At 42.7% G+C, this 16590-nt stretch overlaps 1 protein-coding gene and 1 long non-coding RNA gene across 2 annotated transcripts in view; one reads left to right on the forward strand and one right to left on the reverse strand.

Annotated features, from left to right (window-relative positions):
• Nucleotides 1–3863, reverse strand: part of LOC130708450 (uncharacterized) — a 238018-nt gene extending 234155 nt beyond the window's left edge. The window contains exon 1 of the long non-coding RNA XR_009008671.1: nucleotides 3761–3863. This is a non-coding gene — a long non-coding RNA (uncharacterized LOC130708450). The remainder of the gene's footprint in view (nucleotides 1–3760) is intronic.
• A 246-nt stretch (nucleotides 3864–4109) lies between these two features.
• The window catches only part of RAD23B (RAD23 homolog B, nucleotide excision repair protein), a 45258-nt gene continuing 32777 nt past the window's right edge, over nucleotides 4110–16590 (forward strand). Inside the window, exon 1 of the mRNA XM_057548799.1 lies at nucleotides 4110–4578. Coding sequence (XP_057404782.1) covers nucleotides 4513–4578 — 66 coding nt within the window. The 5' untranslated portion in view covers nucleotides 4110–4512. The remainder of the gene's footprint in view (nucleotides 4579–16590) is intronic.

Here is a 16590-nt window from a genome sequence, read left to right on the forward strand (position 1 = left end):
GGTGTCAGAGAGAGCACTGCCCTACCAACTCCTTAATTTTGGATTTCTAGCCCCCAGAACTGTGAGACAATAAGTTTCGATTGTTTTAAGCCACTCAGTTCATGGAGATTCAATTAAAGGAACTCTTCACAATCATGTAGGGAAGCGTATAGGGACACTACAAGGACAGTACAGCACCCTGGAGTGAGAAGTAGGGGCTCTCTAGGCCTGAAGGGGCAAGGTAGGGAGCAGGTACCAGAACCTGGAAGGAGAGAGTCACCTGGAAGGTCAGGATACAGAAGCAATGACCTTGTATCAAGAGCATTGCCAACCACAAAGAGGAATACATTGCCTGACTTCACTCTCCTCCCTTAGTCCTGTCTCCTGCTGGGACTCCCCAGGAAGCCAACTGTGGTAGCCCATACAGGGCAGCCCTCTTGGGGCCAATTGCTGGGTGAAAACGGGGTAAGAAGATGGGGGAGGGGAATGAAAAATATCTGGCACGTTCGCTGTAGCAATACTATTTCGGCTCTGTACTATTGATCTTCTTCATGTTTTTTTTTTTTAAAAAGCACTTATCAGTACCCCATATACTATAAATATTGATAACTTTGATTTTTAGTTTATTATCTGTTTATCTATTATCCCACTAGAATACAAACTCCATGAGGGCAGGGACTTTGTTCCTTGTTGTATCCTCAGCACCTAGAACAGTTCCTGGCATGGAGAGAGTCTCAAGAACTATTTGATGAATGAATGGCTTGGAGTATGGCATTTTTACCCTGGTATTTTCTAAGTCAGCAGCTGCTGCATCTCTGCTTCCTCATCTTCTTCCCTGAAATCATTTGACTGATTTCCAAAAATGCAAGCAAAATTCCCCGGCTTGTTACCAAGTATTTGGAATCAATGACTCCCTCCCGTCTTTTTATCTTGGCCCAGTAGCTCTTGAAGAAGCCCAAGGCCTATCCTACAAGGCCTTGCTCATAAGCACCCTCATCTTGGTGGACTTTGCGTTGGGGGGTTGGAGGGGGTCCTATCATCTGTCATGTGAACGGTGGGACTCTTGGCAAACGCACCTACAATCAGACAAGGAGGCATACAGGCTGTCCAACCTGTACTATTTAGCCAAGCAAATAAAAAGTAATAATTTCAGGTAGAGCCATGAAAAACTTTAAACCAGGGTACCGTTGTACTATCACATGGAGTTTTGTGGGGCTCAGATGAGATTATCCATGGAAAGTGCCTTAAATGGTGCCTTGCCTGAAGGGTTAATGTATGTTTATTATATATTATTAAAGTTGTTGAAGAAGTCCTCTGTGAGGAAGTAAATTATGACTTGGACCCTGAATGATGAAAAGGAGATAGTCAATTAAAGATCTGGGAAGAGAGTTTCAAGCTGAAGTAACCTCAGCTGCAAAGGCCCAGAGACGAGAACCAGCTTGGCCTGTTCGAGGGATGACAGTGAATAAGAGGGAGAGAGAAGGTAAGAGATGAGGCCAGAGGGCTTGGCAAGTATCAGATCATGTGAGCTCCCCAAGGCCAGGTAAAGAGTTTGAATTTTATTCTTAAGTATAATTAGGTATTAAGAATAGATGTGACATGATTTATATTTGAAAAAGACCACTCTGCTGGGGAGGTTGAAAAAAAGAGTAGAAGTGGAGAGACCAGTTGGGAGGCAGGGGAAAGATATTGATGCACTAGCCTAGGGTTGTAGAAGTAGAATTGGGAGAAATGGCTGAATTGGGGATATAACTTGGAGAATAAAGTTGATAGGACATGATAATGGATTAGGTGTGGTGGTTGGCAGGGGCGGGGGTGGGGGGAGGAAGAGAGGGAAGAGATTTATCAGGGATGATGACTAGATTTTTGGTCTGAGCACCTGGGTAGATGGTGGTGCCAGGAACTAAGATGGGGGAAAACTGGGAGAGAAGCAGGCTTCAGAGGGAGGGGTGGTCCAGAGGGAATCAATGGTTCTGTTTGGCCATGGTAAGTTTCAGAGGCTTACTATATTTCAAGTGAAGATATTGTGTAGGCAATTGGCTAACTCTATCTATAGCTAAGGGGCGAGGTCCAGGCTGGAGGTATTTCAAAACAAGGGGCAGGATGAGATCACCTGGTGACTAGCAGTAGATATACCGGAAGACAGAGGGCGGAAGGTTAGATACTGAATTACAATACAGATAAGTGCTGTGAATGGGGCAACACCAGGTTAGTGGAGAGGGAGGCTGGTCAGCAAAGTTCCATGGAAGCATTATATCCACAGAAAACCAAGCAGTGACATTTTATCAGTGAGGATGCTGGTCCAGAGAGGTAATTTGCAATTAGTCACACAGGTAGTGACCTAACTGTAACTTTATACTTGAACTACTTTAAGTCAAACCCTATTAAGAGGCAGGATAGCCAGGCACCTAGGAACACAGGCTCTGGAGTCATTCTGCTTGGGTTCAAATTCTGGACCTGCCACTTCCCAGGTGGGTGACTCCAGGTACATTTTTTTTTTTTTTTTTTTTTTTTTTATATTTTTGCCTTGTTTTGTGTCCTCAATTGGTTTTTCACTTCAGTTACTTTTTTTTTTTTTAATTAATTAATTAATTAATTTATTTATTTTTGGCTGTGTTGGGTCTTCGTTTCTGTGCGAGGGCTTTCTCTAGTTGTGGCAAGTGGGGGCCACTCTTCATCGCGCTGCGCAGGCCTCTCACCATCGCAGCCTCTCCCGCTGCGGAGCACAGGCTCCAGACGCGCAGGCTCAGCAACTGTGGCTCACGGGCCCAGCCGCTCCGCGGCACGTGGGATCTTCCCAGGCCAGGGCCCGAACCTGCGTCTCCTGCATTAGCAGGCAGGTTCTCAACCACTGCGCCACCAGGGAAGCCCAGACTCCAGGTACATTACTCATCATCTCTATACTTCAGTTTTCTTATCTGTAAATGGGCATACTACAAATAGCCATCTACTTAGGGACTGCTTACTATGTTCCTGGTACTAAGATTTTACATACATTATTCAACACCCCCCTCCAATAATCAATGAAGTTGAATGCTATTATTATCCCCATCTTACTGATGAGAAACCGAAAGCATATTTACGCATTCACAAATATTTACTGTGCCTGCATTACATGTTTCTTTGTGCTGGGGGTACATCAGGCGATACAACAAAGTCCTTGCCTTTGTGCAGCTTGTCTGTGATTTACTGAAAGGAGAAAGATGATAAACCTAATAAATATGTACATTATATGGCAATTAGAAGATGATAAATGCTATAGGAAAAACACCAGGGTAATGGAGCTAGGAAAGCTGCTGTTTTAAGTCGGGTATCCAGGGTAGACCTCTCTGAGAAGGCGACATCTGAGCAAAGATTTGAAGGAGGTGAGATAGCGAGCCACCCAGGTAGCTAGGGAAAGAAGACTCGGAGCGGAAACAGCAAGGCCGAAGGTTGGCTCTCAGGTGAGAGCGTTTGTCTAACATCCACCAACAACGCCCAGGGCCAGCCGTGAGAGTAAGATGTGAAAGGAAGGGGCTGTGTATCCAGTTCTAAGAACTTTGACTTTTACTCTGGGTGAGATGAGGAACCACTGGACAGTTCTGCCCGGGGGAGTGATATAACTTAACCTTGTATTTAGGCTCAAGGTCCATCAAAGCAGTCTAGCGCTGGAGTCAGTGCTCGCAGAATAAAAGAATCAGTCGCCAGCACGAGGACTCAGCCACACAGCAAGCGCCCTGCAAGCGCCGGCCCACTACTGTGGCTGTCAAGATCCTTTCACTTAAACCCCGCCCCGACCTACCGCCCTCTAGTTTCCCAGCTCCAGGGCTCCGCATCCACTCAGTCCGGTCTCCACGTAGCGCTTCCCCGGCTACGGTTTGCGCAACTCAGACAACAGGGCGGAGCCTGGACGTGGGCGGAGTCTGGACGTAGGCCGAGCAGCGGCGGGCTGGAGAACGCCCCGGCCGCAGACGCTCCACGGAAGCCCCGAGAACCCCGAGACGCCCACTGACTGCGCCTGCGCACGCGCAATCCAGACCACCGACATTCCAAAGCGGTAATCCGCCCCGCCCCGCCCCAATTCCGGGGCGGAGTTCTTGGCTGCGCCTGCGCACAGCCTCACCGCACCCTACGCCTGCGCGTTCAGCCAGCCCGACCCCCATCCCCCAGGTTTTTCGGGTGGGGGAGGGGGCGCGTCTCGGCGAGTCACGATGATGGCGGCCACCAGCCTGTGGTGAGGTAGCGGATTCTCTGCTGCTCTCGCAGAGCCCCTGGCGCTTCCTGCAGACTCAGTGGCTGGCGCCGGGCGCGAGAGGAAGCACGGTGGCCCGTGCTCGCGAGGAAGGCCGCAGTCGCGGAGGCAGCGGCGCGGCCCGGGGCCAGGGCTGGGGGAGAGGCCGCTCTGCAGGGCGAATGTGACAAGCCCCCACCCCCACCGCTTTCCTCCCGAGTGCGCGAGGAGCGCGGGCGACCCCGGGGCCCCGCCAGGCCACAGACCCCGCCCAGCGGCCAGCACCCGGAGCAGGCCCGGCAGCGGAGCTGCGCGGCGGCACCATGCTGGTCACCCTGAAGACCCTCCAGCAGCAGACCTTCAAGATCGACATCGACCCAGACGAGACGGTGAGTGCGGCGGGAGCGCGGGGCCCGGCACCGGGCAGGGGAGGCGCGCGAGGCGCCCGTCGGGCCTGGGCTGGGGGCGGTGCGGCGGGGCCGTGTGCGGGGCCCCGGCCTCAGCTTCTAGAGAGGCCCAGCGGCGCGCCCGAGCGGGGAGACCCCCGGTACACCCTAGAGGGCCCGGCGAGCGGGGTCTTGGGCCCCGGGCGCTGGATGAGGCCTGCGGGCTCCGAGCGCGGGCAGGGCCCGGGGGCCCGGAGGCATGCGGCCCACCGGACCTTCAGAGTTGGCTGTGGGCTTTGTGGCAGGAGTAAGGGGAAGCAGTGGTCGGACACCGAACCCCTGGTGGCAGATGGCTTGGAGTACACGCCCGCGGGGCACGGGAGGCCTCGGCCTGGGCGCTCTCGGCGGAGGGGCCAGAGGGGGAGGGGAGGTCAGGGCTGCCTCTGTGGTCGAGCCGGGCTCCCCGATGGTGGGTGCACGGGTGGGGGAGGGAGATGTCGGCGTCACCACTGTCCCTGAGTGGACCTGGTTAGGCGCTGAGGTCTAAGAAGCGCTAACCGGAGATAATGAGCCTTAAATAAAAAGTATCAGATTGCGTCTGCTGCAGTGTGAGAGGCGAGTGGTGAGGGGTGGTGAAAATGCATTCTTTGCCCCCTTCGCCGCAGAATTGGTGACCCTTTTATTTGCCTATATCTTGAATCGTTTCGCTGCAGTTCTCCCGCCACCCAACCCACACCCATGTGTAGATTGCCCTTTGAGCCCTCTTTGGTGGTGAAGTTTGTTGGATTAGAGCCCTTCAAATCCAGGCTCAAACTTAACTCCAGATTAATGAGTTCCCTGTGTTAGAAGTCTTGAAGTTGTAGGAGTCGGAACTCTGCACCCAACCCCCAAATAATAGCCTTTCAGGGGAGAAAAAAAGAAAATAAAAACTTTGAATCTCTTCTGTAAACTCTTGAACACCTTATAAGTTCACGTGTTAAATTCTCATGTCATCTTGTGTATTTGTGACTGCAAAAAGCCACTGTGTTGAAATCAGTACAACTTTTTGCCAAGATCTAAAAATGCCATTCAGTGTAAACTTACTTCTTGTGTTCTGGAATACACCATTGAGGTTGTCATAAGGCTGTATTTAAAGCAGCAACTTTCAGCCCATCTATATTTTTAAAAATAGGTGATTCAATTTTGGTGGAGTTCTGGGGCCTTGGTGTTAGTTAATTAAATAATCCTGAGCTCCCATGTGTGGCTCTAACTTATTTGCTATGTGCCTGTTTTGCAAAGATGTGAAGATTAAATATTATTTAATTGGTGGTCAGTAAATGGAATCGATTATTAACCACTCCGTACCTTTGAGTGAGGGTATAGTGTCATGTTTTACCTATATCATTTAATCAAGTTTTCTACACCTTTAATTATTTAAAAAATGTAGTTCCCAACTCTTTGGAATTGTAGTACTAAATGATTTTAGTTCAAGATATTATATGTGTAAATATGCTCTGTGGTAAATTCTTAAAGGTGCAGGAGATAGCAATTTTAGATGAGAAATTCAGTGTTCTCAGAAGTAATTGACAACACCCTGTGGATTGCTATTACTAACAAAAATCATATTCTTCCTGAGTATTCCTTTACTGCTTGGTGTATACTTAGAAGTTAAAGGATGAAAGTTAAAATGCAGCTGTTTAATGTTTTCAGACAAAACTTCATAAAATGTTATTGACTTTGGATTTTTGTAGCGACAAGTGTTGGTGCTGCAGGAACTTTACCAGCTTATATTCACAATTAATTCCAAGATTATTGAAACCTAAAGGGTTTTTTTTTGGTAAATATCTGTGGATTTATTGAAGTTATGCAGTGACTTTCTAAAGCTCCACTGAATTATTTATGTTCTATAAGATTTGTATAGCTCTTTAGGCATTTTACGTATTCTTTATCTTAGAGCCAATATTGTATTTGTATAGATTCTTAACCATATTTGCTGTTTTCCAGTTTATTTCCAAGGGGATTTAAGTTATATGAAACCTACTTCTAGAGGTATATTTTCAGAAAGCTCAGTTGTTACAGAGAGTTGCTTCTTTAGCTTTTTGTTGCTATTTGTCCAAATATAATTTTGTTGCTGTTTATGTAAATATAAAAGCTAACATTGTTAGGCTGGGACAAGAAATGAAAACACTTAATCTGGATATACTGGAACATTTACATTAAAATGACTTGTGGGTTTTTACTTTAATGGACTTAAATTTTAAAAATGGGAAAAATGTTAGAACTATTTTAATTCCATCTTTATAGTGATTTTTAATTAAATATTTATTTTTGATACAGTATTTGAGAAAATTCCAGTAAGAAAAGAAGCAATGAAAATTACATAAATAGAGGGAGACTGTAAGTGTCCTGTTTGTAATTTGTGAAAACTAGATAACCAAGGATATTAGAAATAGATCTAAAATAAAGGGGAAAAAATAGGATTTTATTGAGACCTCTAGGGAGATTCACATAAAATGAGCAGATTTTGGTCTCTAAGACCTCTATTTTGGCTGCTCAAAGGTTTTATTTTTGCCTAGAAGGAACTAAGAAACCTTAAGGAACTTAAGTAACTTGAGGTGGCTGGTATAGAAACTTCTGTGAGCTTGAGATGAGCAGGAGCAAAAATGAGTGAACGGACTGAGAGAGAAGAGGAATCATGGGAGTGAATCATTTGCTCAGCAAGTAATGTTCAGTGAGCTTTGACTGGCAGAATTGGAGGAGTACAGGGACATGGGGGACATGGTCTGGGTCTTCTTGGGAGCCATATTGACATAGTCTTAGCTCCGTCAGTGGCTATAGAGTAGATGCACAAAGTAGAAAAAGCAAGAAGATTTGTTTTTAAGGTGTTTGTATTTGCTTTAGTGCTTGAATGTTGAAAGTTCTCCCCTGCCTTTTTTTTAACAAGTGAAACTTTCTTAACATTTATTTGCCATTTTGTACCATTTACTTGACCATTACCATGCACTGCCTTTAGTGTTAACCATTACAAAACAGTGATTTTATTATTACAATAATAATTCATCTCCTCATAAAGTAACCGGGGAAAAAACCAACAGTAAGTTTCAGGTGAGACTTTAAATGCATAAGCTGAAATGTGATTGTATTATATAAGTGACATCAAAGTTATGTGTATACATTGGAAGTTTTTGATAAGAGAACTGTGAAGATACAGTAGTTTTAATTTCTACAGACAGTATATCTAATATGCTATTCAGTAATCTGCAAAGAATTAACCTCACTTTGTGGTATATTTGTGTAATGGTGATTATGCTATAAAATACTACTTGAGTACTAGTCTTGTACATGGGATTTACTAGCCATCATTTATTAGCAAATTGTTCCCATTGTGGCTTATTGTATTTTAACAGAGTTGTGCTGAAGATAGTACATTATTTTGGAAGTTCCCTAGATTATTAAAACATTAAGTAGTAAACATATTTAAATACTATATCACAGAGGTAAAACTAACGTTTCTTGGCATATTGGTAAAACAAAATACTGTAGTACTTGGGAAACCTGGTATGGTTTGTATCAGACCTTTGCTCTTTCTATACTTGGCACACAGTAGACATTTAATAAAGATCTTTTGAATGAATTAAGTATATTTTTTGGTGAATTGCCAAGTCAGTGATCCCTCAATGTTTGCATGTTGATTTATTTAATGTTTGTTGAATACTTACTAAAAATATCAGGTCTTGCTGTCATGGTGTGTACATTATAGTGGAATAAATTAGTCGAAAAGCAAATTTTTAAAAACTTAATGGTAAGAGTTATATAGAGAATTGAAATAGGGTGAGGTAATTTGATAGTGCATGACTGGGTGGCTACTTTTAAATTGGTCACAGAAGACCTTTCTAAATAAGGTGACATTTAAACAGAGATCTGAATAGTAACCACTCAGAGGTGGGGAGAGTGTTTTCTATAGGGAAAGACCTTTAAGAGTGTGTTTTGGGAATCAAAAAAGGCCTGTATTGTTGATCTCGTAGTTGAAGGAGAAGAGAGGTAAGGGATTAGAGTTAGGCAAGGGGCCAGGGCCTGTAGGGCTTTGTAATAAACTGAAGGTTTTCCATGTAAAATAGGAGGCCTTTGGGCGCTTTTAAGCAGAGGAGAAAAATTATTTCTTTTATGATTTGAAAAGGTTACTTGGACTGCTGTATGGAGAATAGATAGTAGGAAGACCAGTTAGAAGGCTTGCACAACAGTCTTAAGGGGTCAAGGCTTTGGCCAGGGAAGTAGGAGTGGAGATACAAAGAGAGGTGGAGGGATTTGAGATATGGTTGGGAGGATAGAGTTGAGAGAATTTTTTGATGCGTTGGAGTGGAGAAAATTGAGAAATCAAAGATTAAACATAGGTTTTGGTTGTATAACTTGTGTGAATACCTATGTTCTTTGCTGAGACGTGGAGGGATGGGAGAGGGGCAGGTTTAGGGGTTGGGGTGGAAACTCAAGACTTAAGTTTAAGATGCCTATTGAACATTCAGGTGGAAATGACAAGGAGATTTGCTATGAATTTCCATCCCAAAGGGGAATTTGGGCTGGCGTTAGAGACATGACAATAAGCAGCATATATGTTTGACCTCAATCCATTGGACTGGATGAGATCATCTTGCCACAGTCTTTTTCAGTGCCCATTCCTTGCAAAATTGAGTCCAAGTGCCTAGATTATCCCTTATGTGTAATTAACTTCTCCGCTACTGGAATTGAGGAACCCTGGTGAGAATGTAATGGGATGGGGCTTAGGGCTGAAGCCTGGGATGCTATAACATGTGGAGATTGAGTACTGAAGAGGTCAGTCAAGGAGCAACCTTTGCGGTAGGAAGAATCCAAGAGAAGAAAAAAGTTTCAAAGACGACGAAAAGGTCAAATGTATCTACTGCTTGAGAAATCAAAAGTAAGATAAAAACAAGAAACATGACTTTTGGTTTTGGCAACTTGGAGGTCATTAGTGACCCTAATGAGTAGTCTCCATGGAGTGTTAGGGCCAGAATTTAGTGGATTGAGGAATGAATGGGAAACATGTGAAAATGATCACAATAATTCTGAGCGTCACAGCCTATGGTAGGCATCATTTAAAACACACACACCAGAATTGTGAAAAATATGTAATAGTGCATGTTTTAAAAAGAAGAAATGGAGACCAGCATGATTAGTAACTTGCCTGGGTTCACACAGTCAATGGCCTTGGTAATTTCACTGTCTGTGAATGATGGTCTTGCCCATACTCTGACCTTCTGTTCCTTAATCGCTCATCCAGTGATCTTTCCTTCTACTCTACCTCAGTTATTCAGACTCATGACTGGTAACTAGCTCTTATCACAACCAGTAACTGTAGCTCTTTCCCCCCATCCACAGTAATCTGTTTTTAGTATCCCACTTTAACTTCCCTCTGATTCCAATGCTAATGAGACTTACAGTCTATTCGATCCATACTCCTTTTCACTGGCCCTCCCTCGTGTTATTGCTTCCACTTTTGCCCAGCTAAAATAGAGTCAGTGACTATAATCACTCCCTTGCAAGGGTCAAGTATAGCATGTCTCTTGAGCCAGGCTGCCTAAGTTTCAATCCTGGCCTTAGCACTTGCTGTGTGATGTGACCTTTGGTAAGTTACCTGATTTTGTGCCTGTTTCCTCATCTGTAAAAAGAGAATACAGCCATGGAAGTACTAAACTCACAGGATTGTTTTGAAGGTTATATGAGTTTGAGATGATACACAGAGTGCTTAGTGACAGTGCTTAACAACATGGTCCCACTCTCACTCCATTGTTCTTGTTTGAAAAACTCCAAATATGATTAAATTCAAGTCTGTGTTTGTGCTTGCACCTGTGCAGCTAGAAGTCGAACACATAGGCACCTTGACTTGTCTCACTTAAATTCCTGAACAATAATCGTAATCAGGCCCTTGTAGTGACAGTCATATATTTCACTATTCACTTTTCCACTGACATAGGCAGATTTCATATCTTCTCTCTTTATTTTCAATCAGTGACCCTAGATTTTAGGTTTTATTGAAAATACAGAAACAGTCAGGACAGAACTTTTACAAGATCCTACTAGAGCTCCCTACCTGCTAGCCTCCTTTTATTGTGGAGATAGCTATGTATTGTGGGGGGTGCTATCTAATGCCAATCCCCCCCACTTTTCCACAGCATCCTAAACTCTTGTCGTTTATGAAGGACATCACTCCATCAGTTCTCCTTTTCTACATCATTGATTTTTCCATTTCTAAATTTATTTATTTATTTATTTATTTCTGCATTGGGTCTTCGCTGCTCTGCGCGGGCTTTCCCTAGCTGCGGCGAGCAGGGGGCCACTCTTGTCTGTGGTGCTCGGGCTTCTCACTGCAGTAGCTTCTCCTGTTATGGCGCACGGGCTTAGTTGCTCCGCGGCACATGGGATCCTCCCGGACCAGGGCTCGAACCCGTGTCTCCCCGCATTGGCAGGCAGATTCCCAACCACTGTGCCACCAGGGAAGCCCAATTTTTCCATTTCTAGAGTATCTAAACATTTTCCTTGTCTTAATAAAATCCTCCCTTGTCTCCACATTTGTCTGCTCCCCCATTTCTCCCTCTTCCTTAACATCAGAACTTAAGAGTAGCTCTTGAGTCTGTTTGCTTTTTTTTTTTTAACATCTTGCTCTTTCAAATACATCATGCTATTCCTAAACTAGAGGAGAGTTTTCTCCCACTTTGTAGTTGCCCTGTGCCCTTGAGCATAGTACTTAAATCTCTTTTCTTGTGAGTAAAATGGGAGTAAAATAATTTACCTGCCTTCCTCGTAGAGTTGATATGAAAATCAGATGAGATTATGGATGTGAAAAATTTTTGGTGAATTGTGAAATCAGAAATAAATCTATGCAATTTCTTTTTTAACAAGTCCTGTTTACAGTTTTTTTTTTTTTTTTTTTTTTTTTTTAATTTATTTTTGGCTGTGCTGGGTCCTCGGTTCGTGCGAGGGCCCTCTCCAGCCGCGGCAAGCGGGGGCCACTCCTCATCGCGGTGCGGGGACCGCTCTTCATCGCGGTGCGCGGGCCTTTCACCATCGCGGCCCCCCCCCCGTTGCGGGGCACAGGCCCCAGACGCGCAGGCCCAGCAGCCGTGGCTCACGGGCCCAGCCGCTCCGTGGCACGTGGGATCTTCCCAGACCAGGGCCCGAACCCGCGTCCCCTGCATTAGCAGGCAGACTCTCAACCACTGCGCCACCCGGGAAGCCCTACAGTTATTTTGATCAGTGTTTTCACTGTCCTTTTTGAACAAGGTTTGTGTAAGTGAGATACCCTCATTTTCTTAGCTTGATGTAATCAGCAATTTCAGTGTTGAGAGCAGTGTTCTGCCTTTTTTAGCTTGGATGTTGAGATTATTTGATAGATAATGTATAAAATTTCTGTTGCCTTTGGAAAGAAATGTGCTAAATTTAAGCCTGCTGTAGAACAGTGAATCCTGCTGAAGGACACCATGTCTGTTCCCTATAAGTTTGGATAAGTACATTCCTTGTGTAGTGTCTCAAAGAGCTAATTTTATAATAGAATGAACTTTATAAACCCTTTAACATTACATATACCTATTCCAGCAGAGGAAGTAGACCAGCTACAAATGACTAATATGTACGAATAGGTCCTAGATACTTCAACAGGTAGATAAAAATTGTTATTTGTCTCTCCCTCTGCCCTCTCCGCCACACACTTTTGGTTGAATGAGGTAGGTGGCTTCTTTGTAGTATGGTAGATCCATTCTCTGCCTATGTAGAAACTTTAAAATTTACAAGTAACTTGGGAGTTTTTACTTTTCAGTCTTCAAAGTCTGTGTCTGTTTTGATTGTTGAAACCATACTGTTAGGAATATATTTTATAATAGAAGAGGTTAAATTGGCGTAAATAGATAGGTTTAGGAGCCTGAATACCATAGTTTCTGTGGGGGAAAATTAATTCTGTATTTAAAATTATATTTTAAAAAGTAGCCTTTTGGATCATAACCCTAATGTGAGAATTGGTTGCCTTTGTTTACTGTTTATCCACATATTATTAATACTGTAGTCTTAGTTATTCTTTCAGTTAAAAAAAAATAACTCTAGTGCCACATTTTTTTCATTTCTTGGGTCCAGTGGGGAGATTTTTCCTGTTGCACTGATGTCAACCGACATCTTCATAATCAATTCTGTTTTTAGAATTAGCAGAAACCGACTTTGTGGAAGAGATTCAGGAAATACTCCTTGGTGCCTGCACCAGTTTCTCAAATGGAAGGATACCACCCAAGGAACCAAAAAGGAAAAAGTTTTGCCCATAGCGTAAATCTATCAAATCGTTTTGTAAACATATTTGGCTTTAGGTCTCTGTTTCCTTTTGCTAATAGTTTAATTGCCAAAACTTATTTGCTCTTACTAATTTTTTAATTTGCTAGGCTATGTAGTGGTAGAACTACTGTCTAGAATTTTCTTTTTTAGTGAAATCTCTTAAATTGCAGCATATACTTGTATAATATTAGTAATGGTGGCGGGGGGGGTGTGATGAGTTTTTTTTTTTTCTTTTAAACTATTTAAATTTCCTCTTAAATTACTAAAAATAATCCAGGCTTGTTATAGTAAGTAAAGTGTGTAAAGTAAAAGAACGAAAGGCTTTAGGCTCCTGGTCTAAGTAACCACTGTTGGATTCTGTATATGGTTCTGGTCTTTTTAAAAAAAAAAAAAAAATATGTACATATAATACATAAACATGACAGCACTATGTTTTTAAAAATCAGTTGCTTAGCAATTAGCTTTTGTCCCTTAAAGATAATATTTCATCCAGTCATGTATATGTGCATGCATTCCGTGAATATCTTTCATATATAGTCATCGTTCTTATTGTATTGCATAAGTATTCAAATAGATGTATGAGCAATAATGTATTTTACCATTTCACCATTGATGAATGTTTAGGGTTGTTTGCAGTATTACAACCAGTAGTGTACTGCACATATTTTGTTCATATATCATTGAAGTATTTATGTGAACATCTCTTTAGCATTGATTCTTAGATGTGGAATTATTGGATCAAAGGATGGCAGATTGCCTCAGAAATGCCTGCATCAGTGTTCACAAATCTCAACAGTATTTGTTGTTCTCAAATACTAATGTCCATCTGAGTTACTAGCCAGGATTCAAATAGAGATCTAGCACAGAATAAATGAGATAAATATTGTGAAGCTCTTTGTACACTGCCTGACACATGGTAAGTATGTAGCACCCACGAGCTATTATAACAGTAATGAGGAAAATACGCTGTAGCATTGAGGAAGCTGGGTTATTATGTGAATATTCAATTGCTAGCCTAATCAACAAGCAGTAGTTCTAGAAATCTTACACAAAAGTTATGTGTAAGAAGACTGACGTGCAAAACATCATAGTACTATGGAGATAAGATTTATAAGACATTATTTTTATATCTGAAACATACAATTTAAATTCGTTGAGTGGAAAGAACTACTTTTAATGGTGGTTGGCCTGAACTAGGGTAGTGCCATGGGATGCAATATAGTGTTCACATTGGGAAGTAGTTAGATGGTAAGTTGGAACCACTGGATAAATGATTTAATGTGAGGAATATAGGAGAAGGAAGAGACAAATACCTCACAAGGGAATGGGATGAAAAAGGATAACTGATCTGCTTTTGTGTTGGCACTTTTTCATAGTGATTATCTCCCTTTTGGGGAAAAAATAAAAGCCATGTCAACTATGTTTAGTATTAGATGTTGAGTATATTTTTCTTTTAAAATGCACAATTTCGTAAGAGAGAAGTATGAGGCTAGAAAAAATTTGACTTCTTGTGTGTTAACCATGCATTGTCCCTAGTTGAATCAATGATAAACTCCCATTCTTTATCTAGGGGGAAATAAGCAGCAAAATGAAAGTTTAATTTCTGCTTCTTGTTCGTTAGCCTTGGAGAAGCCTGGTTATTTACTGGGATCATAGTGCCCAGTTTTAGATCCATCCTGTTGAGATGACTTATTGGAAGTATTGGCACGGGGTTCAGCACAGAGGAGTCATAACTACATCGGCTGCTGGACATAACCTTTCCAAGGGAAACCATGTGCAGAGTTGCTACCTTTTCCTTCTTTGCAACATCCAGAAAGAAGGTCTTTCTTTATAGCTGTTTTAAAGTGTGTTCAATTTGATTGGGTTAGGGAAGACTTAGACAAAGTAGGCTAGAAACCGTCCTTCAGCAATTACATTATGGTTGAAATGCCTATGGGACATCCAGTGAAGGTGTCAAGTAGAGAGTCAGGAGAGAGCTGGGCTAGAGATACACATGACATATGAATGGTTCTTAAAACTAGGAGTAGATGAAATGGATTATCCTAGAAGTCTGTGTAGAAGAAAAGGCAGTCTTGGGCATAACCCTGAGTAACACTTAAAGGTCTGGCCAAGGAAAAGGATTTCAAAAAGGAGTGAACAAAGATATAGGAGGAAAACCAGAAGAGTGTAGTGTTATAGAAACCAAAGGAAGACAGTGCGAAATGGAGAGATGGGTCCGTACTGTCAAATGTGGCAGAGAGGTCAAGTAATACTATAGAGAAGGACTAAGAAGTGTCTGATGATGATGTTGCTGAATTTAGTGGTACTGGTGAGGGCAGTCTTAATGGAATTGTGGGAGTAGCACTACTGCAGAAGGTAAGCTGCAAAATGAGAACAAAGTCTGTGCTTCAGTTTATCAGCATTGTGTTGCACCCTGGAGTAATAAGTGTGGGGTTATGAATAAGTAAAGACAATGTATAGTTAATTTTTTGAAAATTACTTGAGACTAAGGGGAGGAGAGGGTAGCTGACAGGAGACGGATTGTGGGGGGTTTTGTGTGTTTTTAAGATGATAGAGAATTGGATCTGTTTAAGTGTGAATGGAAATGAACTGGCTTTGAGGGAGAGGTTGAAAATAAAACTCAGCGGGGGGGGGGAGTAGGAAACATAATGAATCTAGCAAGGTACTGGAGAACAGGAATTAGATTTGGAGAGAGGGATAGCTTTCATTTAGTAGGGAAGAAGATTGAGATTAGGTGGATCTGGATGCAAAAAACCATGTGTCAGTTTGGTAGCAGAAAGTTGAGGGTGTGAGTTCCTGTGGTGTCTTCTGTGCCTTGAAGTAGAAAATGGTCATCTGCAGGGGGTTGGGGGGGAGTGTTGGGAATCAGATTTAGAGGAGAGTACAGGTTTCAAACAACCTCTTGGAGGAGGGAGGAGAGGGCTAACCAGGGGAACAGAAGGATTGGGGGTGTCGTTCTTTTTCTCCAGTAACATTTAGAAGACTGGATATAAATGTGGATAGGCAGCTGGTTAGACATTCAAGGTGAGATGTGTTAGCTAAGTGAGGTAGAAGAGTATGACACCACAGTGGTTGAAGTAAATTTTATTTTGAGTACTGACAAATAAATTCAACTGTGTTGGTCCAGATGTGGAGTTTTGCCTGGTAGGAGCAACAGAAAGGCAAACAAGTCTGTGATGTTAGGAAGAAAGTGATAGAAGCAGTGGCATTATTGTCTAAGCTGAATAGAGCTTGCAGTAAAGATCAGAATGAATGAAAGTAGAGGCTCAAGGAACCAAAGTTGTAATGAGATGCAAGACCAGGTGTAGTGAACAGTTACTGAGAGAGCTGGTGAGAATAGGAGATGGCACTTATCATTTCAAAGAGCATTTTGGGGATGATGAGATTCAGCCTGTGTCCTGAATGACTGTGAGTAGATGACTTAGGTGGATTGGAAGTAAAGATCATTGGGTTGAGGTTAAGGAACAATGCCAGAAGTTTGGACAGGTCAGGGAACCTGGTTCCAAAGTCTAGTTCACTTATTTTCTTTTTCTTTTGATGCAGTTGTAAACAGGGTTGTTTACTACAAGGTATTTTTTTTTAAATCTTTATTGAGATATACTTCAAATACTACAAAAGTTCACGTACTTTCTTTGACACATGACCCAAGGTGGTTTTGCTGCGTTGAATCCACACACACACCCCCACACCCTCTGCCCAAAAAATGTCAAG

This window comes from Balaenoptera acutorostrata, chromosome 6 (assembly GCF_949987535.1).
Source record: "Balaenoptera acutorostrata chromosome 6, mBalAcu1.1, whole genome shotgun sequence".
NCBI lineage: Eukaryota > Metazoa > Chordata > Mammalia > Artiodactyla > Balaenopteridae > Balaenoptera > Balaenoptera acutorostrata.